This window comes from Vulpes lagopus, chromosome 6, assembly GCF_018345385.1.
Source record: "Vulpes lagopus strain Blue_001 chromosome 6, ASM1834538v1, whole genome shotgun sequence".
Lineage (NCBI taxonomy): Eukaryota > Metazoa > Chordata > Mammalia > Carnivora > Canidae > Vulpes > Vulpes lagopus.
The window spans coordinates 108224475-108249656 of NC_054829.1; the positions used below are offsets into that span (position 1 = coordinate 108224475).

At 40.6% G+C, this 25182-nt stretch overlaps 1 protein-coding gene across 13 annotated transcripts in view; it reads left to right on the forward strand.

Annotated features, from left to right (window-relative positions):
• ALPK1 (alpha kinase 1) overlaps positions 1-25182 on the forward strand; it is a 129586-nt gene that overhangs the window by 88294 nt on the left and 16110 nt on the right. For 10 of the 13 annotated variants that reach the window (XM_041759451.1, XM_041759447.1, XM_041759450.1 and 7 more), the window contains 4 exons: positions 15383-15581; positions 20796-20855; positions 22698-22784; positions 24220-24296. In XM_041759451.1, the coding sequence (XP_041615385.1) occupies positions 15383-15581; positions 20796-20855; positions 22698-22784; positions 24220-24296 (423 nt within the window). The remainder of the gene's footprint in view (positions 1-15382; positions 15582-20795; positions 20856-22697; positions 22785-24219; positions 24297-25182) is intronic. The other 3 variants (XM_041759456.1, XM_041759455.1, XM_041759457.1) reach the window with 3 other exon arrangements.

The following is a 25182-nucleotide window of genomic DNA, read 5'->3' on the forward strand; positions in this document are numbered from 1 at the left end:
CTTTGTGACATGAATAATCATTCCTTAAGTTGACATTTTCTAGTATAGGAATCTGAGATTTTTTTCTTAATAAGGGTTTTATTAAAATAAGGCTAACCCTTACTGATTGATTGAACATTTATTTCTGCCCTGTTTATGTGAATATGATTCCCTTGGACTATAAGATTCTAATGTGACAAATCAGTCCATTTGTTTCTCTAAGTATGCATAGCTGTTAAAATTGCAACAGGCACAAGTAAGCTTTTAATCCTTTCAGTGATAACTAATACTTTAAGAACCAGTAAAAAGCCCTATGGACGATGAGGTCCAAACAGTTTTCTTTGTACTTATACTGCCACTATTCTAGTATATATTTTTTAACAATGACAATGACAATCTTGGTAAAATTAAGACAGTATAGGTAGGGGCTAAGGAAGCTGACTTGGTAGCTATACTGCTTGGGTTTGAATCCAGGTGCTGCCCCCTTATTAGCTTGTCATCATGGGCAACCCATGTAAACGGCATCAATAATAATAATAACAGGGATCCCTGGGTGGCGCAGCGGTTTGGCGCCTGCCTTTGGCCCAGGGCGCGATCCTGGAGACCCGGGATCAAATCCCACATCAGGCTCCCGGTGCATGGAGCCTGCTTCTCCCTCCGCCTGTGTCTCTGCCTCTCTCTCTCTCTGTGACTATCATAAATAAATAAAAAATTAAAAAAAAAAATAATAACAACAACAACAACAGTACCTACATAGACTAGAGTATTGAGTGAGTGGATAACATGGAGTGCTTAGAATGACTGGCATTCAATAAATGGTAGCTATGATAATGGAATAAGCTAATTGACAATAGGACATGGCCTAGGAATAGATGAGATTTTTATACTTATGAGGCAAGACAGAAGCTCAAGGGAAACAAAAGCAAACATAAACTATTGGCAGTACATCAAAATAAAAAAACTTTGCACAGCAAAGTAAACTGTCAACAACATAAAAAGGCAACCTACTGAATGAGAAAAGATATTTGCAAATGATATATATGATAAGGGGTTAATATCCAAAATATACAAAGAACTTCTACAACTCAACACCAGAAAAGCAAACAATCTGATTAAAAATGGGCAGAGGACCTGAATAGATATTTTTTCCAAAGAAAATATACTGATGTCAACAGACACATGAAGAGATTCTCAACATCACTAATCATCAGGGAAATGCAACTCAAACCCACAATAAGATACTGTCTTATACCTGTCAGAATGACAAAATCAAAAGGACAAAAAATAAAAACTGTTAACAAGGATGTGGAGAAAAAGGAACCATCATACACTGTTGGTGGGAATGTAAATTGGTACGATTACAGTATATAAGTTTCTCAAAAAGTTAAAAATAGAAATGTCATATGATGCAGTAGTTCCACTACTGGATGTTTATCCAGAGAAACAAAAATACTGATTCAAAAAGATATATGCAACCTTATGTTTACTGCAGCATTATTTACAATAGCCAAGATATGGAAGCAACCTAAATGTCCATCAATAGACTAATGGATAAAGAAGATCCGGGGTGTGTCTGTGTTCTGTGTATTTATATGTAATGGAATATTATGCGACCATAAAAAAGATCATACTATTTACAACAACATAGATGGACCTAGAGGGCATTATGCTAAGTAAAAAAAGTCAAACTGAGAAAGACAAATAGCATATGATTTCACTTATATGTAGAATCATTTTAAAAACGAATAAACAAGTAAAAAGCAGAATCAGACCTGTATATACAGAGAGAAAACTGATGGTTTCCAGAAAAGGGGAGTGAGGGGACAGGAAAAATGGGTTAAGAGGAGTGGGAGATACAAGCTTCCAGTTACAGAATGAATAAGTCATAAGAATAAAAGTCATAACATTAAAAAAGAAAGCAAATATAAGATATTTTGTGAATTTTCAAATATTTTGATATTCCAATGTTACCTTTACTATTCATTTATATTTTTAAAACATACTATTTAGTTGTTAACAGACTGAATTATTATTCCTAAAAATCCTCTCAGGGCACCTGGGTGGCTCTGTCAGTTAAGCACCTGTCTTTGACTCACATCATGATCCCAGTGTCCTGGGATTCAACCCCACGTCGGGCTCCCTCCTCAATGGAGAGCCTGCTTCTCGCTCTTCCTCTGCCCCTATTCCCATTGTTGTGCTAAATTACTCTCTCTCTCTCTCTCTCTCTCACACACACACACACACACATGCTCTCTCAAGTAAATAAATAAAATCTTAAAAAAACAAAAACAAAAACAAAAAAAAAACCTCTCTGGAAAGACACATAAGAAATTGACAAGGTCAATCACCTTCTTGGAGGGGAGGTAGGAGCCTGGGCCCAGGGTGGCACACTTTTCAGTGTATTCCTAAGTACATTTTGAACTATATGACTATACTATCTACACAAAAAATGAATGAAATGTAAATTTTTTAAAAAGACTGAAGGTAAAATCAAATAATTAAGCCTCTAGCCAAATTTTGCTATCAAGACATCAAAAATGACTGAAATATTTTCAGACTTATCTATTAATGTACATAAGCAACCTGTTAATGCAAAAAATTTAACATTCCAAATAGTATGTTAATGAGTCTGACAGGAACTTCTTCATAAATTCCTCCCTCACTACCAGCAGACACACACCACCACTATTTAAAGAAAAGAGACAGAGAGAGAGAAAAGTTCTCACTATTGTAGCCATGAGAGAACCCCAGACTTCAGAACTGATTGTCAAGCTGGACTCTTTCTCTGCAACCATTGATAACAGCCATTGAGATTTAAAAAAACAAAAACAAAAACAAAAAACTGTAAGTGGTGGTAACCCAGTACTTTGGATTCCTCCCTGAAATGCCTTAAGAGCAAAGCCTAAGACTTCTTAGCTATAACCCTTCTCACAGAATCTGTTGGTTGTTAAGAGGAGTAATACTGGGGCCTGGGTGGCTCAGTCCGTTAAGTGTCTGCCTTTAGCTCAGTCATAATCTCAGGGTGTTGAGATCAAGCCCTGCATCAGCCTCCCTGCTCAGTGGGGAGCCTTCTCCCTCCCCCTCTGCTGCTCACCGTGCGCGCGCTTGCACTCTCATGCTCTCCCTGTCTCTGTCAAATAAATAAAATCTCTTAAAAAAAAAAAAGAGGAGTAATATCCACATGAAGTAGACTTAGTTCCCACGAAACAAAAGAACACCTTGTAACATTAGTTACAAGAGTCTTCCAACTCACTGTTAGATAAGAAGGACTTTTGCCTTTGACCTTAGTACTCTTTGGGAAGGGAGGGCATCTTCCCAGGAGCCAAGGTGGCTAGGACATGGGAGAAGAATATATGTTGTTCATCAAATAATCCTTCCTCTAGGGACCCATTTTTGGACTTGCGTTCAATGTGTTGACTGAGATTGTAATGCTAAACTTATGGTCTAAATATTAAATTTTTGTTTTTAACCCTGACATTCATATGTTTTATATTTTCTAAAAGCCACCCAATCCATTTTTCTGGGAATCTGCATCTTCAGAATGTTTACGATCAGATAACACCATGTCTGTCTTTGTTATTACTGTATACCCAAAGCCTATAAGATGCATCTAGGAGATGCTCAGTAAATATTTTGTTTGGTGAATGAATGCATTCTCAGTAAACCATATGCCAACAATTATTTGCTACATTGTAAGGCTTCATGTTCAAAGTTTTCCTCTATTAATAGAGTGTATATTGCAATGATGAGATCCCCCACATTTTTGAGATTAAGCTCGTGGACCCCAAATCAGTTAAGTTGTGTCCACAGTCAAGTGTTACATCAACTAATATAGACTTTTGATTTTGCTTTTCGTTTTACGTTTATTTCCATTGAAAAAGCCCTCTAAGAAAATAGTTTTGCTATAAGCTTAGAGACATTTTAATATTTAAAAAAGAAAGAATAACGATTACAATTTCTCAGGCTTCACTAATATTTCTTTGTCACCACATATAACCATGACATTAGCATCAATAATATTGTAGACATATGTACATAGTTTAAAGGCATAGCCGACAGGATTTGCTAATGGATGGGATGAGAGAAGAGTCATAAACTTGGAGTCAAAACCCTAAAGTTTTGTCCTAAGCAAATGAATGGATGGGTTGTATTTACTGAGCTGGAAGACACAGAGGGAGAAGCAAGTACAGAAGAGAAAATAAAGATCTGTTTTAAATATGCTGAGTTTGAGATACCTAATTGACAAGTTGGCAATTGTCTAGGCAATTTCATATACAAGGCTGCATTTCAGGGAAGAGACTTAGGATGATATTCAAATTTGGAGTTCACCAACAGAAATTATATTTGAGGCTATGGGACAGTGTAAGTGAATGTAGCTAGAGAAGAGAAGCAGTTTCAGGACTGAATCTTAGAGCATTCAACATTCAGAGGCTGGAAAAGAAGGAAATTCCAACAAAGTAGAATGAAGAAGAGAAGCCAGTGAAGTAGAAAGAAAACCAGGAGAGTGTGAAATGCCAGAAATCACATCAATAAAAAGGAGGGATTAATTGGCTCAACCAAATACTTCTAGGAGTTACAATGAGGATTAATAAATGGTCATTAATAAATGGTCATTGAAAGTTGTTGGCAACCTTGAAAAGGATGGGTTCAGTGGAATGTTGAGAATGAAAGATAGAGATTTAAGAAAGAATGGGAAATGAGGATGTAAAGACAGTGAATTTAGACAACTCTTGAGATTGGCTGTAAAAGTAGGCAGAGACAATGGGATAGGAGCTGGGGAGAGGTTATCATGGACCAAGTATTTACATCCCCTTACCCCCCCAAATTCCTATGTTGCAGTCCTAACCCTCAAGGAAAAGGTATTAGAAGGTGAGGGCTATCGGAAGTGACTAAGCTGTGAAGACAGAGTTCTTATAAATGGGATCCATGCCTTTATGAAAGACGACCCAGGGAGACCCAGAGAGAAGATAAACTCCGAAGTGGGCTCTTACCAGACACTAAATCTGCCAGTGCCTTGCTCTTTGACTTCCCAGCCTCCAGAACTGTGAGAAATAAATTTGTGTCGTTTATAACAGAGTTTATACCACCCAGTTTATGGCATCTTATGTTATAGAGTGTGAATAGACAAAGACAAAGATGTATGGGTGGGGGAAAACTTTAAAGATGGAAGATAACTAGATTTGGATGCTGAATGAGAATGACCCAGCAGATATGAGGAAATTAATGATGCAGAAAAAGAAAGAGGGTGTTTACAGGCAGTGTCCTAGAGCAAAGAGGAAGGGATAGAAATGAGTATATAAGGGGGAGGCTGGCCTTAAACCTGCCAATGGGAGGGTAGATGGGAACATGGGCTCCACAGCAAAAGGGTTGATAAATCTGGGTAAGATAATGCCGAAAGTCACTTCTCATTGAGGGCTTTCTCAGTGAAATAAGAAGCCGGGTTGTCCATGGGGAGTGTGGCAGCTTGAGAAGAGAGCAGAAATTATGAGCATAGCTAGACTGTCAGGTGCCGAGGACCAACATAAGGCTATGGTCATAGATTTAAAGTGTCATGGTTAAAATAAAAAATAAATAAATAAATAAATAAATAAATAAATAAATAAATAAAGTGTCATGGTTGTGTGTTTTTCTCCAGCCACATTCAATTGCTTGAGTAGAAGCTCGGGTTGGGCAGAGAAGTAGGTATAATTTGGGGATTGTAAGTGGCAATAAATAACATTCATCTCCACCTCCTGTGTTCAAAACCAACTGAAAGATAGATGCAAAAGAGCAACCTTCATTATTCTAAAATGGATAGGAGAATGTAGCTTTAGGTATTCAGACAAGTGGGTTGGTAAATTCTCTACCCCAGACTTATCTTATGGCTAGCAGGCTCCTTCTCTTGTTAGAACAGGGAGGTAATTTTGAAAAGATGGGAATGGAGGGTCTGAGGCAGGTGTGCCACTCTCATTAGATAATTCATTCCATCTTTAGCAAGAAGGAGGAAATGAGGGATGGGGAAAGGCTGACAGGCTAGTTCGGGGGTTTGCAGCTGTACCTGCACTTTGGAATCACCTTGGGGATATTAAAAGAAATCGATGGGTAGGTACACTTCCAGAGAGTCTGATTTAACTGCTCTGGTGTGCCATCTGGACATCTGAACTTTTTATTTTATTTATTTATTTATTTATTAAATTTTACTTATTTATTCATGAGAGACACAAAGAGAGACAGAGGCATAGGCAGAGGGAGAAGCAGGCTCCCCACAGGAAGCCCAATGTGGAGCTCCATCCCAAGACCCTGGGTTCACGACCTGAGCTGAAGGCAGAAGCTCAACCACTGAGCCACTCAGGTGCCCCTCATCTGAACTTTTTTAAGTCCCCCGAGGTGATTTTAATATGAGGCCGGCATTTTCCCCTAACAATAAATATGATTGGAGTCCTGACAAACGACAGAAGCAGAAAGTGACAAAGGAATCAAGAATACTTTTTTTTAAAAAGTCACTATATTAATGCACCGTGGGAATTTTAAGAGTCAAGTGAGAACATGAGGGGATTGGTAGCACAGCAAGAGATAGGGTCAGTGAATTATGTCATTGTCCCTAAAGAGTTGCAGAATTGTTGGAGTTGAGTTATTGAGAAAGGCAGCTAGAATACAAGATAAAGATCAGAGAATCAAGTAGTCAAGTTGAGGTTCAGACTGTGCCACCGATGAAATGGCAAGTTCTAGGGTATGAATGACCATGGTAGTCGTACATACCGTAGTCTTAGGGACCAAGGCTGGGTGTAGAACAAAATCATTGGAGATTCAGAGACTGTAGCAAGAAAGACCAGTGTGCTGAGTGAATCATGGTTGTGGATTTTGAAATGACCAATGATGACTGGCGTCATGGTGGCCATAGCAACCTGGAAGAGACTAAGGCATGGAGGTCCCCGGCTCCCAGGGGCCATGAGATTCACTGTGATCCTGGGTAGGTTGTTCTCTGTTTTGAAACTTTCTTTTTCTTTTAAAAGACAGTCAATTACATCTACGGTAGATTTGACAGAGAGAGAATGAAAAGAGATGATTGAAATGTTATCTTTAGGTATATGGAGAAATATATAACTATTTTCCAAAAGGACTTGAATCTGCATGTCCCACAGGTAAAACAAAGGAAGGTTGATTAAATGTTAACGGGCCTTGGGCATAAACCTTAGGAAAGGTCAGGATTTTTTTTCCCTTCCTCCTTCCTCACGTTTCAGTGGGTGGACAAATACGGAGCACGACATGCTTGGTCTTCCACTGACCTTGCATAATCCAGTTCGATGGCTTCTACTCTTACTCTTCTTCCATTGTTGATGTATAACTATGCAGGCATCATCACTTTTTATTTGTTTATTCTGCTAATTCCTCACCTCAGGACATCTTCCCTGCACTTTCCCCTGCCTTTTTCCAATCTCCCAATTTGCTATGCAGCAATAATTTCCCTTTACACTATTCCTGCCAATTGCAATGCCAGATGGCTTCAGTTCTGAGTCCTCTCACCCAGCCCCCCTAGAGAACAGCTGCCATTGTCATTGCTGTGAACACATCCCAGCTTTGAACCCATAGCTGGGATCCAAACTTGATGCTTGGCGTTGGGAGGGGCTAGCACTAATGCAAGGAACCATGAAAACGGCACACACTTTTCCTTGCTGCTGTTCAGCCAAAGCCCTTAGAAAAGGCTCTTTAGCATTTTTTCAATCATCTGTGTATTGAAATCTCATTGTGGAGTTTAATTCCTTTACCACCTGACTCAGCTTTCTAGCCATGAAGTTCCCTTTGTGCCATAAACTCAATTAGAACCCTGTCTTTCCATTCTGAAAACAGATGTGAAAAAACAACTGCTGAGTTGTTGCACACACATGCACAAGTACATTTGTAAGCCTGTCTCTAGAAATCCAGCACACTCTCTTATCTATATCTACATATTTGTATCCGAACATGATCAGTCAGCAAGAGAAACAATCTGGTGGCTTTGTGGACATGGACAATCTGACATCCCTTCCATCAGGCTGAAAGAAGACAAAGGGATAGAATTTCTGGTTTTTTTTTTTCTTGAGTTATCCTACATCGATTCCAACACTAAAATTCTGTTACTGTGAGAGTGTCTAAAAAAGATCATATTTTTGAGTCCTCTGTGATGGCAGGTCAGTCATAGGCCTACAAACCCAAACAAAAGAATCCTGAATCAAATTCCATGTAGACCAATATGCATTTCAAAGGCACTGCCCATGTAGGCAGTGGGTGAGGGTTTTTGTGTTGTTTTCTTTTTCTTTCTTTTTTGGGAAGTGGGGGTGGGGGAGGGACTCTCTTTCATGTTAATCTAATTGTGCATAACCCAGGCACATTTGACCATGTAGGGAAACCTTCTCTTTTAGTGTCCTCCCCTGCCACACTCTCTGGCCTCCTTTCATTCCCCTCCCTCTGAAGTCACAGTGCTCCCCCGGCGTACATTTGGGGGAGATTCCCAGGATGGTGATGTATTCTGCATTGCTGCCGAGGAATTTACTATCCCCTTACTTGGCAGCAAATGAAAGTGGGTATTAATTTCTCAGAGTGCTGGTAGAAACGCGAGAGAGGGGCTACAAGAATGATACCCACCTAAATCTGTATGTAGTGCACAGCATGCTGCTGTTTCAAAAGAGGGAGAGTAAACACAATGGCAAGAAAGAAAAGATTCTCCTGAGTTGACTTCTCTGCATTTTGCATCGTTAGGTTTTGGAGAGAGATGCGAGAGGTTCGGCCCTGAACGGAGTTAAATTATGCAGCTGTGGGGATGCCAGGTCCTCCAGAATAGGATGCTTCGTTTAGATTTTTCACAATGCTATTGAAGTGCTTATTTTCCTCCTGAAGAGACACAAACAGATGCAAACTTCTGTAAACACTTTAGAAATGAATTCAGTGAGTTTGGCCTCTCAGCAGTGCTCAATAGCTGACAGAAAAATGTCTAATTAGTGCAAGTGGAAATAATAGGGCCACTTGGATTCCTTCCATCCTCCTCCAAGTCTACTTTTCCAAGGAACTCAAAGGGCCTTTGTCTGGCAGGTCACCCTCTCTCAGGCTTTTGTGCTCCAATCTATTAAGAGTAGAAGGGGGAAAAATAGATTAGGCAATGTTCTCTGCTCAAATATATGGCGTGTTCATGCGGGATGCAGAATAGGGTGTTTGCAGCATCAGTTTACAGGTGCTTGGGGAGGGATTCCTCCATTGGCCACAGGCAAAAGCAACTCACACGTGCTGAGAAGGCCCCCTTTCAGGAACCAGCTTTCCCTCACCAACTCCATAAAGCCTGCTCATTTTCCTTTCTCTTTCTCAGTTTCTAGTAACATCGCTCCTCAGAGTTGGTGAAGAGAAGAAAGAGATTAAAAGAAATTAGAGGCTTAGCCATTTTCTGAAATAAGCCTTATAGATGCTATATACATGATCTATTATTTCCTTTTTGCTCTATTGAAAATTCCACTGACACTGATTTCCAGAGCCTGTCTCTTCTTGTTATTTCATCATGCAGGAGAGTAGGAATGCATAAACTGACTTTTTTTCCTTATTTTTTTCCCACAGTGTTTCCTGTCATTTATTACCCCACCATGTGCCAGGCTCTGTGCTGAGCACTTGACTCACTTTTCCTCTAATCCTGAAATAGCACTGCAAATAAATATTATCCACATTTCACAGGTGAAGCCAATGAGACTCAGAGAATTTAAATAACTTGCCATGGCGAATAAATGGCAGCTAGGAGACAAACTCAGATATCTGTGGTTTCATTTCAGGCATTGTATATTTTTTAATCTCTAGAAGTTTGATTTGGATCATTTTTACATCCTCCCCCCCTCCCATGTTTTTAATTCCATTTAATTTTTACTCTACCTTCTGGAACTGATTAAATAAATACAGGTATAAAATAACCATCATTTTGAGATCAGTTTCTATTATTTTTCTCTGCAATATGTGCTTTTTTTCACGCCTGGTAATTTTTTACTTGATGCCAGACATTGTAGATTTCACCACATAGGGTGATGGGCATTTTATGAGCCTATAAATATTCTTGAGCTTTGTTTTGGGACTCAATAAAGTTAGGAAATTGATCTTTTTCAAACTTGCTTCTAAACTTTTGGAGTGGGCCAAGAGCCATCTTATTCTGATTTGTTCTCACTATTGAAGTGATGCACTTCTGAATACTCTATCCAATGCCATGTGAACAACAAGATTTTCCTTTTCAGTTGGTGGGAGACACAAGGCCTACATGAAGCCTGGGGACTGTTTCCTCTAGTCCTTTCAGGTAGTTCTTTCTCCAGCTTTGGGTAGTGTCTTTCCATACATGAGCCCTCTTCATATTTCTGGACTTCTTGCTTTATGCAGCTCTCTCTGTGAACTCCCAGGCTCCTAGAAGCTCCAGTGTCTCAAGTCAGGAAGATCACCTCATGAAAGTTTCCACTGGACTCGTAAAGTGTCTTTACAACTTAGTATGAAGAATGTCCACTGGAATAATTTCCAGATAATCACCAAATCATCATTTGCTCTCAGGGTACCAACTTTTACTAGAGAATTTCAAAACACTGAAATTAAAGGCCATCTCCTATAAAGTTTTCTTTTCTTTCTTTTACTTTAAAGACACAATGAAAACATTCTTTTAAATTGGTACCTTTTTTTGTCCCTTTTAGAATTTGCTCCTCACAATAAATGATATGGTTTTCTTAGAAACTGTTTGGATGCAGTGAGTGACAAGTTTAGCCCTTCCTCCAAAGACTGGCTTCCTCTGCCCAGATTAGGGACTGAGCAAAATCATCTCGATTAAACCATAGGGAGAAAACAGAAGAAAAACTGACCCTTGAGTCATTTGTGTTCCTCAAGTGTTGGCCAAGAATATGGAGAAATTGGAACTCCTTTCATTATTCGTGGGATTGTAAAATGGTGCAACCTCTAAGGAAGACAGTCTGGAGCTTCCTCAAAAAATTAAAAATAGAATTATACCACGATTCATATATTCCACTCCTGGATATCTAGCCACTAAGAAGCAGGATTTAGAAGAGATATTTTCATGTGCATGTTCTTGGCAGCACTATTCACAATAGCCAACAGTTTGAAGCAACCCAAATGTCCATTAACAGACGAATGGATAAACAAAGTTTGGTATATACATACAATAGAATAATTCAGCCTTACAAAGGAAGGAAATTCTGTCACATGCTATAGATGGTTGAACCTTGAGAACATTATGCTAAATGATATGTCAGTCACAAAAAGACAAATACCATATGATTCCACTTATTTGAAGACCTAGAGTATTCAAAGTCATAGACATAGATGGGCAGCCCCGGTGGCACAGCGGTTTAGCGCCGCCTGTAGCCCAGGGTGTGATCCTGGAGACCCTGGATCGAGTCCCATGTCCGGTTCTCTGTATGATGCCTGCTTCCTGCTTCTTCCTCTGCCTGTGTCTCTGCCTCTCTCTCTCTCTCTGTCCCTGTGAATAAATAAATAAAATCTTTTAAAAAAATAAAAATAAATTAAAAAAACAAAGTCATAGACCTAGAAAGTAAAATGGTGACTACCAGCGGCTGGAATATAATGGGGAAAGGGAGTTATTGTTTGATCAGTATAGACTTCCATATTCACAAGATAGAAAAGTTCTAGAGATCTATTCCACAACAATATGCTTAACACTGCTGAACTGTACACTTAAAAATGGTAAAGATGGTAAATTTTATGTGATGTGTTATTTACCACAATAAGATAATTTTTTAAAGAAAGATATAGACTTGGATTCCTGCCTGACCCTTTGGACTTTGTAAATTTGGAAAGTTATTTAACCTCTCAACTTGTTTCCTTACCTTACTTAGATTTTATAGTTACTATAAATTTAAGTAGGATAATGTATGTGAATGTTTTTCATAAACCAGATGGTGCTACAATGATGGAAAGCATTTTTATCAGAGAGGTAAAGATTGAGAATCACCTCTAGAAAATAGCTTGTCACTAAGCATTGCATCCCAAGTAGGTATACAGTTATCCTAAAACTGAAGTGGGGCAGCTGTGAGAAGGGAGAGCAGAACTGACCATCAGGCATACACCAAAGTGCAACCTCCAAGAGAGGGAATTCACTATGGCTTGCTGAATCATGAGCAGCGTGATAGCAATAGCATTGCTCTTTCCAAGAAGTTTCAGGAAACCTAGCAGTGGAAGAGGCTGCCAGCCAGTTCTGCAGATAACAGCTGAGACTGCAAACTAAAGAACTGTGTCATGGGTACCTAGCATAGGAAAGACTCTTGACTAGAGACCAGCCTTAGTGAACAGAGCTGGGGCATACATAAAACCATAAATTTCCCTTTCCATTTGAATGTAGAGTTTATGAATGTCAGTTGGCTGACTTGTTCATGTTTTAAAATTTGACAATTCTCAATAGAAGCTTTGAACATTTCAGTTTTAGATTTTTCTGGGGGGGGGTTGGAAGAAACAGGTTTACTCGAGCAAATTCACAAAATGAGGTGTACATTTTTACAAAAACATAATGGAAAAATAAAGGAGGCCTGTAACTCTAAGAATAGCAGTCATGAAAAAGTACATTTGGATTCAGAGCTGTCATTTGTCCATCTTCAGTCAGCTGTTGCCCATAAATGTAACTTAGCTACATTCTGTTTTCTGCTTCTTTCTAACCTGACTACCATTTTTTCTATGTTTCTTAGTTCAGATTTGAAAGTTCATTTTTTCAAGCCAGGCCACAGTCATGGGGCCAGGGATCAGATGAGTATCTTAGGTTAGCTTTGACTGGTGGGCAGGGAGAGGGTGATTGGAAATGGGGTCAAGGTCGAGTAGCAAAATGCATGCCAATTTCAAAGGCAGGAACTGTGAGCAGAGCAGTTTTCCTTAGAAAGGATTATGGTATATTAGGCAATGATTAACGTTGGAACCTTTAAAGGATCCAGGAATCTTTCCTGCCTGGATTCTGAGCAGACAGAGAAATAAAACAAGAGTTAGGCAAACGAGAGGTTAAACATTACCTTTATTTCTGATAAAGGCTAAACTGAGAGATGTAGCTTCATATTAAAACACAGGAGGTCTGCTAGCTAAACCCCAGAATTATGTAGACAATCCTCATTCAGTCACAGAGATTACTAGGGCAAGCAGCACACCACATATAGGGTGGCTTTCTAGGTAAGACTCATGATACATAATAGCAGAGTATCCTGCTTCCCTTAGACAGCTGTTCCCAAGGGGAAAAAGAGAAGAGCTAAGTCTGGCATGCCCAGTTTCTTCTTCCCAAATTTCCCAATCATATTAGTCAGTCATTCCACCTTCCCTGGGGCAGAGTGGGTAAAGGACTAGAGAGGCCAGGAGTGCTTCAATAAGTAAGCTCCCTTCACAAGGAAGGTAACACCAAGGGGAAGGGAGATATCCTACCCCTACCCCCTATAATTGGCCTCTCTATCACAATGAGAACAGTGATCAGTTTGAACAAAAGAATAAATACAAGTGCAAATTATCACTTTCTAGACTTAATAAACACAGTGATAGTTTAAAAGACTTAATGAGTTAAGAATGCATCAGTATGAAAATAGGGAGGTTATTGTGCTGGTTGTTGGTAGGCATTACCTGATTGATGAATACCTATAAATATAAATGTTATGTTCTATATGCAGTGCTATAGATCAGCACACCAAAACGTAAGTCAAATCACGTGAATAAGCACCATTGATAGAACTCTAGAATGGACCAGATATAAAAGTTTAGGCCTGTTTTACTTAGAGATACATAATACACAAGTATCAAATTAAAACTCTAAAAGAACAGTTCTAGGCAGAAATTGAAAAGCAGAGGTTACTCCCTCGCAATTTGAATGCATCTTCTCTTAGTTTCAGTTTGTTAAAGTAAGTTATGCTCAGACCAGCAAATGTAACAACACTGATTACATATTTGGTATTTATTTACTGGTATCACTGCGAGTATCAGATAATTGATATCCAACTCCTGTTTTCCTAAAATAAAGTCGGTACAACATGGGACTTGAACATGTGAGACTGGGACCTAAACATCCTGTGTTCAAATTTCCCCAGCTAGTCACAGGTCATGTGACCTTGGGCATGTTACTTAACCTCTATGAGTCTCAGGGTTCCCATCTGTAAAATGGGGGTATTGATTGAATCTACCCATTGGGATTGTTGGAAAGAGTAAGTGAATTAGTACACGGAAAGCACTTAGCACTGTGCCCCACATCTCGTTTTACCCAGTATTAGTACTTAGGACTATGTGGTGAGGAAAGCAGTGCTTTGTGTAATAACATTGCACTAGGAAAATGAACAGTGCTTTCTTGGACTTCCTATGTGAGCTAACATGCTCAGAAAACACTGCTTGATTTAGTTTAGCAAATGAAGAAAGTACTACTGAGTGGGAAACTCATTGATGCTGTTGGCTACATGACTTTGCAGGTCTTTAGTATAACACCTTGGAGACCAAAAGATGATGTGTTTCCATAGAAGTTTGCCTCATTTATCTCTACTTCTCACTCTTTGTTACCCCTTCAGTTCATGCCCGTTTCCTTCTTTTTCTTGTTTCGTTCATTTAACTAAATATAAGATAAACTAAATTTAAAACGTTACCTAATATCCTACATTTCTTCTTAGTTAAAATGTAGGCAATACGTGAAGCCTATAAATGTTATGAACTGATGTGGAAGCTCTTCTAAATTGTTACGATGACTGAAAGAACCAACCAGCATAACAATAGATCTGGTGTAATCTCATGTAATAAGAGAGAAAAAGAGGGAGAGGAGACAGGGGAAAGAGTAAGGCAAGACAAGGAATCAATGTCTAAATATACCTAAAAGAGTATAAATTTCTAGAAGGATCGCTCTGAAACCATCATGAGCTTGGATGAGAATGAGATTGGGGGAGGAGGAGGAAACATCAGGCAGAGTAGGGAAACTAAGGGGCGCTTCTCATTTTTACCTTGTGTGGTCCGAATTTTCTAGTAACGGGAAATATGCATTTATCACTTGCATAATTCTAGAAATGTGGTGGGGAAAATGAAATGAAAGAAAGGTTCTCTCTCACAAGTGAATTGGATTTTTCCTCATCCATTTTTTTCTTTCGGTTCAGCCGCCCACACATATATTTTTCTTGCCCTAGGTCTAGGTTTTGTTGCTCTTGTTTGGATTAAAAAATAAGATAAAAACCGGGCAGCCCGGGTGGCTCGGCGGTTTAGCGCCACCTTCGGCCCAGGGCGCGACCCTGGAGACCCGGGATCGAGTCCCACGTCAGGCTCCCCGCATGGAGCCTGCTTCTCCCTCTGCCTGTCTCTCTCTCTCTCTCTCTCTCATGAATAAATACATAAAATCTTAAGAAAAAAAAAAAAGATAAAACCCGCCTAGAAGGCTAAGCTCGGCGCCTTCCCTGCTCCCCGGCTGCTGCTCCAGGCGTCCCTGAAAGCCTCCATCCTCGCCGGCGACTGCGCGACGGCGGCGGCCATTGTGTTCCTGAGCGACCGCTTCCTGTACGGGCTCGACGTCTCGGGCGCGCTCCTGCGGGTCGCCCAGGCGCTGCACCGGCTGCAGCCCGCAACGCCCCTGGCCCCGCAGCTGGTCATTCGCCAAGCGCGGATCTCCGTAAACTCAGGTAGGCGCCCTCCCGCCGGCCCTCGCCGCCGGGCGCCGTCGGGCCCGCGGCTCGCCTTCCCTCCGCCCGCCCTCGGGGCTGCCTGACTTCCGCGCGAGGCCGGCGGGCGCCCGAGGCCTGCGGGGCCATCTTTTCAGGCGGCGGGCTCTCCCCGCCCCCGGCCCTCAGAGGTGCCCTTGCACCCGCCTCCTGCCAGCACAAAGGCCCTGGCATAAAGGGTTTCAGAGCCAAAAGCGGTAGAGAAAATTGTGAAAGGGTGTGGAAAATACTAATTGGAGCTTTTGTCTTCTAACAAATCTGTCCTGCTGCTTTCAAACAGGGGTATCTGAATTGCTATACTTCTGACCAAGAGCCTTTAAAAAGCAGATTAAAATTCTACTATTTTCTCTTAGTTCTCCTGTCTCCTTTCTGTAGGGCCACTTGACTATGCTCACAATAGAGCTGACAAATCCACTGAAGTAATTTGAGGGTTTTTTTCCATCACTGGGAACACCGGTACAGTACCTGATTAGGCCTTAAAGTATCTTTTTTTTTTTTTTCCTTCTGTCACTTTGAATGAAATGAAAAATGAGGCTGACATTCTAACTTAGGATGTAATGTGGAGGGGCGTTGGAGGGAGAAAAAGGCCTGCTAATGTATTACAGTGAAGTGTCCTTCTATAGAATTTTTGAATTCTTTAAATTACTGATAACCTCGAGGTTTAGAAATGTGTAGCCTGCTATTCTCATTTCTAAGAGTGAAAGAATAAAGGACAAAAGTAGAAGGCAGATTTGCCTTTCCCAGGAACAGGACTGGCTCATTCTTTAAATGGATTTTAGCTATTGTTATTGTTTTAGTAAGTCTGGCCCTTCAAAGGGTTAAAATATCTTTACTTCATTTCCTTTGAAAAGGAACTGTACAGACATACTAAATGGGACAATTGTTAGATGCAGAGAGCCGCAGAGATAAAAAAAAAAAAAAAAGACATGAGAGAAATGGGCTTGTGAAAGTTAACTTTTCAAAAGCCCAACTTCATTCACTTTCAAGTTCTTGCAGCTGTGCATAAATTGTGTCCGTGTTTATTGCTTTTCTAGAGTAACTGCAGGGACGGAGTTGAACTTAGGAACACTTCTCACTTCCAATATCCCTAATTTGGGACATTTTACAATGTTTGGGGTTTCTATTGTCTGGGGTATGAGTGAAACCGAACTTGTGTTCCTTCGGATGGCATCAGATGGCAATGATGTGTGTGCATGGCATTCTGTGGGGAGAACAGAATGATGAGGGCTGGGTGTGCCCAGGCAGAGTTCTAACTTTGGTTTCTCCTCAGGTAGAACTTGGAACAGGGATGCCTGGGTGGCTCAGTGGTTGGGCATTTGCCTTCAGCCCAGGGTGTGATCCTGGAGACCCAGGATCGAGTCCCACATCGGGCTCCCTGCATAGAGCCTGCTTCTCCCTCTGCTTCTGCCTGTGTCTCTCTCTCTCTGTGTGTCTCTCATGAATAAATAAATAAAATCTTTAAAATCCCTATCAAAATACCATGGACTTTCTTCAGAGAGTTGGAACAAATTATCTTAAGATTTGTGTGGAATTGGAAAAGACCCCAAATAGCCAGGGGAATATTAAAAAAGAAAACCATAGCTGGGGGCATCACAATGCCAGATTTCAGGTTGTACTTCAAAGCTGTGGTCAAGACAGTGCAGTACTGGCACAAAACAGACACATAGATCAATGGAACAGAATAGAGAATCCAGAAGTGGACCCTCAACCTTAGGGTCAACTAATATTCAACAAAGGAGGAAAGACTATCCACTGGAAAAAGGACAGTCTCTTCAATAAATGGTGCTGGGAAAATTGGACATCCACATGCAGAAGAATGAAACTGGACCATTCTCTTGCACCATACACAAAGATAAACTCAAAATGGATGAAAGATCTAAATGTGAGACAAGATTCCATCAAAATCCTAGAGGAGAACACAGGCAACACCCTTTTTGAACTTGGCCACAGCAACTTCTTGCAAGATACATCCACAAAGGCAAGAGAAACAAAAGCAAAAATGAACTATTGGGACTTCATCAAGATAAGAAGCTTTTGCACAGCAAAAGAAACAGTCAACAAAACTAAAAGACAACCTACAGAATGGGAGAAGATATTTGCAAATTACGTATCAGATAAAGGACTAGTATCCAAGATCTATAAAGAACTTATTAAACTCAATAATAAAGAAACAAACAATCCAATCATGAAATGGGCAAAAGACATGAAGAGAAATCTCACGGAGGAAGACATAGACATGGCCAACAAGCACATAAGAAAATGCTCCGCATCATTTGCCATCAGGGAAATACAAATCAAAACCACAATGAGATACCACCTCATACCAGTGAGAATGGGGAAAATTAACAAGGCAGGAAACAACAAATGTTGGAGAGGATGTGGAGAAAGGGGAACCCTCTTGCACTGTTGGTGGGAATGTGAACCACATGTGCAGCTACTCTGGAAAACTGTGTGGAGGTTCCTCAAAGAGTTAAAATAGATCTGCCCTACGACCCAGCAATTGCACTGTTGGGGATTGACCCCAAAGATACAGATGCAGTGAAACGCCGGGACACCTGCACCCTGATGTTTATAGCAGCAATGTCCACAATAGCCAAACTGTGGAAGGAGCCTCGGTGTCCATTGAATGATGAATGGATAAAGAAGATGTGGTCTATGTATACAATGGAATATTACTCAGCCATTAGAAACGACAAATACTCACCATTTGCTTTGAGGTGGATGGAACTGGAGGGTATTACTCTGAGAAAGTTTAATATGAAGAGATGTTAACTATATCAGGAGGTTAATGAGGGATTACTAGTAAGTAGTAAAAAGAACTATAAGGAATACAAGATAAGCAGTTATAAGGAATAGCCACTATCCCTTGTACTGAGATAGAGCATGCAAGAAAAAGTTCACAACCCTACAGCCAGGCACATCAGGAGTATGATCCAGACCTTGTTGGAAAAGGCACAGCCATAACTTACTGGATGGCAGAGAAGTCAAGGAGGTTCCATGCCAGCAAAACTCACTGGAAATCCACCTTTTTGGGTGCTGGGGGACTCTGTCGACAAAAAGATGCCTTGGAACTCACCACAAAGCTGCCTTTATGGAATGGCAGGAGGAAACATTCATGGGGAAGTCCCTCACTGGCAGCACTGTACTGTGAATCACCTGAGAGGATGCTGTGGGAAGCTGCTGGCCGGGGGTGCTGCTGACCTCTGCACACTGAGGAGCCAAGTGCTGGAGAAGCCACCTATGTTGTAGGAGGAAGGCACAGGAGAAGCCAGGAATGCTGCAGGAGGCAGGCATTTGAGAAGCTATATGCACTGCAGGTGCCTGGCAGGAATTCCACACTAAATCAGAAAGAGAAGCAGCCTCCCCTTGCAGTGTCTCTCCACACCCTCCGATGACAAAGCTGGTAAAGGAGAATTATTTACAAGATCTATTCCCATTATTGCAAAGCAGGCAATGAAGGGTGAATTTGGAACTCAACAGCAATAATCTGATAGCTGCATAAGAAGAAACTTTTTTTTAAGATTGTATTTATTTATATTTAACAGAGAGAAAGAGAGAGAAAACACAAGCAAGGGGAGCTGCAGAGGAAAAGGAAGAAGCAGACTCCCCATTGAGCAGGGAGCCTGACATAGAGCTCCATCCCAGGACCCTGGGATCATGACCTGAGCCAAAGGCAGATGCTTAACCCGACTGAGCCACCCAGGAGCCCCAAGAGGGAACTTCCTAACCTGATAAAAGGAAGCAACTGAAAACCTTGGCAAAACTACTGATAAAAAATTAGAAATATTCCCCTTAAAATCAAGTAAAGAATAAAATGTTACTTATGATCACTTCTATGTAATACTGACCTGAAGTCCTCCCAATGCAATGAAAAAAGAAAAAGAAATAAGAGATATAAAGATTAGAAATGAGTAAACACAACTATCAGGATCTATAGACAGTATGATTGCTCACATAGAAAACTTCAAGAAATACACTGATTATTAGAATTAAGGCATTCAGCAAGTTTGGTGATTACAAATCAATATATGTTTAAAATAGCCATCCTGGGGCAGCCCCAGTGGCTCAGCGGTTTAGCGCCACCTTCAGCCTAGGGCATGATCCTGGAGACCTGGGATCAAGTCCCACGTCGGGCTCCCTGCATGGAGCCTGCTTCTCCCTCTGCCTGTGTCTCTGCCTCTCTCTCTCTGTGTCTCTCATGAATAAATAAATAAAATTTATTTTTAAAAAATAAAATAAAATAGCCATCCTTAGCAGCAAAACCTAATTAGAAGGGTACCTGATGGCTTAGTTGGTTAAGCGTCCAACTCTTGATTTTGGCTCTGATTATGATCTCAGGGTCCTGGAATCAAGCCCCACATAGGACTCCCCACTCAGTGGGGAGTCCACTAGAGATTTTCTCTCTCTCTCTCTCTCTCTCTGCCTCTATACTTTCCTCTGTTCGTGTGCTCTAAAATAAATAAATACATACATACATACATACATACATACATACATACATACCTAAGTAGAAAATATAACTTTTAAGAAGAAAGATACCTTTGGTAAAATTCATTTACACAGGTATTTCATGCTGTCTTTTCTAAACACATTCTTTCCTTCTTTCCTTCCTTCCTTCCACTTTCAAAGTTTCATTCATTGAAAGAAGACATAACGTTTTACAAGGGTTTGCCTTTACTTCTTAAGCCTTATTCTATATGAATGCATGTATATGTGTGTGTATATGTGTATAGATCTAATTGCCATTTCAGATATAGTACAACTTTCCACCTTATCAATTCCTGGAAATGTCATCTTTTCTGTTCACTTTTGTGCATAATGTAGTTATTGATTTTAAATTTTATTTTTTTAAGATGTGTTTATTTTAGAGAGAGAGTACATGAGAGCACACATGCGTGGGGGGGCAGAAGGAGAGGAAGAGAGAGAATCTCAAGCAGACTCCCTGCTGAGTGTGCAGCCAAAGGTGGAGCTTGATCTCACCACTGGAAATCAAGAGTCCATCACTTAGCCAGCCAAGCCACCCAGGCACTTCTGATTTTAAATTTTAAAATAGAACGTTTCCAAGACAAGTTATGTTCCCTATTATAATGTGTTAATCTTAAAACATAAACTACTAGTAATATTAAAGGCACCTGTTCAGAACTAATTGTGTGATGTTTGGTTGCTTCTTTTCAGGGAAACTTTTAAAAGCAGAATATATCCTGAGCAGTCTAATAAGCAATAATGGAGCAACAGGTAAAGTGCTTTCCTAACTTCACAACGACCTTCACATGTGGCTTTGGTCAAGAAACTTAATTCTCTGTTACTCCGTTTTCTCCAATTAAAAATGAAAACAAAACAACCAAAGTCCTAATATTTCCCTGTTTTATTGTAGAGTGTGTTGTCTAATGAACAATATGCTGTTAAAGCATGTAACTCTATGGGCCTCAGAAGAGACTTTAGAGGAACTATAAATGGAAATAAAGCCTATAAATTGAGAAAAATACATATATGGGTTTATGTATTTAAATGGCTTGGAAAATAAATTTGATTTTACTCTATATGTATTTTAATAAGAGCTTATTTTGAAGTGGATTTCTTTCAATATTTAATCATACACAAAAGGAAGCGCATCCTACTATTTGAGTAAGATATCATTTATACCTCCAGATATCTTGTCTGAATTTCTGGGCATTAAAGTCAACAAGTTTCCCAGTAAGTTGAAGACAACTTCCAGTAGACTTTTAATCCCAATGTGTTTGGATACAAGGCCCCAAGTTTCTTGACACTTGTAGCCACTTCCAGTGGGGAGGCAGTTTGAAATACAGACTTTAACTACATACCCCTCATTTGTGGCCATCACTAACCTAGGATGTGCACACTTCCCATCTTCTACACCACACAACACACACACACACACACACACACACACACACGCAGGGATTAAAAGCTGGGGAGAAAATAGAGAAGGTGATGTGACACAAAATCAGGAGGGGTGTAATAATGAATTTGACTCTATTTTTGGTGTTTGACCACCGACAATTTTCAGTCCCACAACTGGGCAGGCAGGCATGGGGGGGGGCTGTTTTTTGGGTTGTTTTATTTTTTTTTTAAGATTTTATTTATTCATTCATGAGAGACACACAGAGAGAGGCAGAGACACAGGCAGAGGGAGAAGCAGGCTCCATGCAGGGAACCCAATGTGGGACTTGATCCCAGGACTCCAGGATCATGCCCTGAGCCTAAGGCAGGCGCTCAACCTGCTGAGCCACCCAGGTGTCCCTTTTGGGTTGTTTTATTTATTTATTTTTAAAGATTTTATTTATTTATTTATTCATGAGAAACACAGAGAGGAGAGAGAGAGAGAGAGAGAGAGAGAGGCAGAGACACAGGCAGAGAGAGAAGCAGACTCCATGCAGGGAGCCTGACGTGGGACTTGATCCCTGGTCTCCGGGATCATGCCCTGGTCTGAAGGTGGCACTAGAGCGCTGAGACCTTGGGGCTGCCCTTTTGGGTTGTTTTAAACATACTTATCAGTAAACTGAGCATAGCTTGTGGGAGACCGTACCCCAGCCCCACACCCTAATCACAATTAAAACCAAAGCCACTCACCATTCTTCATTCAAGTCAAATGGACCAGCTTGGGTGTCTGCCTGCCAGAAAGGCTCATTATATGAGTACTTAGTCTTTTCATACCTTCTTGACGTGTGTGTGCATCAAGTCCCAACCTCCCAACCAATTTGGGGTGGATTGGAAAGAATCGCTGGTCTCCTCAGGAACCAGAGGGAAGAGGATCCCAGGCCTCTTAGTGCAGATGCCATAAAGCAAGAGATAGCTCTGATGATAAGGAACACAAATGAAGTCAGTGTGACAGAACACAGTCCATTGGGAGACCAGACAGGAGTTCATTTCTGTGAAGCCTTGGAGGTTACAGCAAGGAGTTTGGACCTTTCCCTATATGTAGAGAAAAGATGGTCTCTGGAATCTGTATTACTTGTGTTCATGAAGACTTGTGAGAAAGCGGTGTCATTTCACCAGGCTATTTCCTTGATAATTCAAAGCTAAAACTGCTTTACTTTTATCCCTCTTTTGTTGTAGGTACCTGGCTGTACAGAAATGAAAGCGACAAGGTCCTGGTACAGTCAGTCTGCATACAGATCAGAGGGCAAATTCTGCAAAAGTTAGGTACGGTCATCAAACATTTGCTCCTCTCAGGGCTCATTTACAAAGTCCGGCCGTGAGAGTTTACTGTGGAATTTTTGTATCTGGTTAAAATTACTAATCCCCACATCGTTTAGTTTCCTCATCAAAAAGAAAATGACATTTAAGATCCCAGAAGTGTTATAAACACTAATAAAATATTTTCTGGGCAGCCCGGGTGGCTCAGCGGTTTAGCGCTGCCTTCGGGCGTTGGGCAAATTGGGTGGAGCCTGTTTCTCCCTGTGCCTGTGTCTCTGCCTCTCTCTCTCTGTGTCTCTCATAAATAAATAAATAAGACCTAAAAAATAATAATAATAAAATAAAATATTTTCTGTTGAGTTTTGTTACAGAAACACACAGCTGTGTGATATTAACCCTAGGGTTCTCAAGATTATTTCTGGCGTCTGGCTTTCAGTTCTACAGGACCCCATGTGTTAGAGTGACACCTTATTGTAAACCACCCTGACACCATACCCATTCATTCCCCAGAGGGCATTCCTGACTTTGTCAAACAAAAGTTGTAGAATGCTAATTGGGCTTTAAAATGCATGGCCCCGCCCCCGCTGGTTATAGCCGGGCAAAGCTGAGTGTGGTGCCAACAGTCCACAAGAGGGCTTCTAGCACTGCCCCCACAGACAGGGCAACTGAACTTGGGGGGGGGGGGGCGGTGATGGTGAGTGAGCCGCACTAGGGGAGGGGGTCCTGAGGAGGGAGGGACACAGGGCTGAGGCTCTGCTGTAGGCTGGAGAGCGGAGGGAGATGCGCTGGGAGGGAGGAGGGAGCTTCTGGGGCCCCTGTGGGCTTCCTAGCCTATCCCCGCCTAAACACAGAAGACTTTCAAAAACATCAAAAAGGAAGAATAAAAAGGAGCTGCAGGTGCTCAAATAAATAAATAAGTATGCAAACACATCTGAAAAAAAAATTTTTAAAGATCTTATTTATTTTTTCATGAGAGACACACAGAGAGAGAGGCAGAGACACAGGCAAAGGGAGAAACAGGCTCCATGCGACGTGGTGGGACTCGAGCCCAGGTCTCCAGGATCACGCCCTGGGCTGAAGGCGGTGCCAAACCACTGAGCCACCCAGGCTGCGCACATCTGAAAATTTTTAACACAGAAAATTAGTATTCTTGTTAATTATGGGGCTAATTATTTTTTATTTATATATATTGTATATGGTATATAATAATTCTTTCTGTTTCTCTGTGAAAGGGAAGAATTATCTGTATTGAACCAACTGGAAAAATAGGTTGCTGTTTTTCCAGCAGATTGCTATCGATTGATTGCCGTCAGTGTAATTCAGCCTTAAATTTTCCTAACAGGAAACAATGAATCTTCTTTCCGTATTAGTTTTCAAAGATATTTTCTAACACAATAGACAGATACTAGCAGTTTGTCCCATCTCCCCTTTTTCTTTTCAGGGATGTGGTATGAAGCAGCAGAGCTAATATGGACCTCCATCATAGGATATTTGACACTTCCTCAGCCAGATAGAAAGGTGATATATCTAGTGGGTTTTTTTTTTCCTCCTTTCTTACATTTGTCTTTGGATGATTATCTCCTTAAAGCACAATTCACTGTATCATTTATTAATTTTATTGGTTCTATTTTTCTTTTTATTGGTTCTATTTTTATTGATTCTTCATGGGCATAGGACCAGAAACATTTGGTAACTTCCTCTTGTATCTTGCCTTGTCCCCACTCACAGCTAGACTCCTGGCATGTATTTAGTGTTTCTGCATTCATTTCTATCTATTTCTATATTTATTTCTATGATCCATTCATCTATTTATTTTATTATGGATTTAGTCTTTACCTGATTCCATAGCAAAGTTGAAATAGCCAAGTTCCTTATTTATAAAATCATTTTTCCTGAGTTGAGTGGACAGGCTTCAATTAATTGTTTATGTGGCATCTTTATCCAAGAAGTTGAGAAGCAACATTTGTTTTCCTACTTGATGTTTTCATTCTCTGTACCTCTGTAGGAATATTCTCCTTGTTAACTGGAACACTGGGTCATCTTGTTTCCCTGAGCTATATAGCAGTGCGACTGCCTATAATCCTTTTATGACCCAAACAGAATGGGACAAAAGGCCTCTTGCTTGAACCAATTCTTTAGGCCTAGCAGTATGGAGAAGTTAGTGTTGACAGTCCAGTAAAGCCCAACTAAGAAATAGTTGTGTTTACATTGATTGGGTCTGTGTCCTCAGGATGTGATGATTTTGCAAACCCTGTGGCATCCAGTTTAGAAGTATTTTCGGTCAGAATAACAATAACAATAAGACTAAGGAGAATCAGCAGCAGCAGTAGGTAATCTGGAGAACTAATTGTTGACTTTAGGGCTTGAGATGAGAGCAGTAATTGACCATTAATTCCTAATCTGT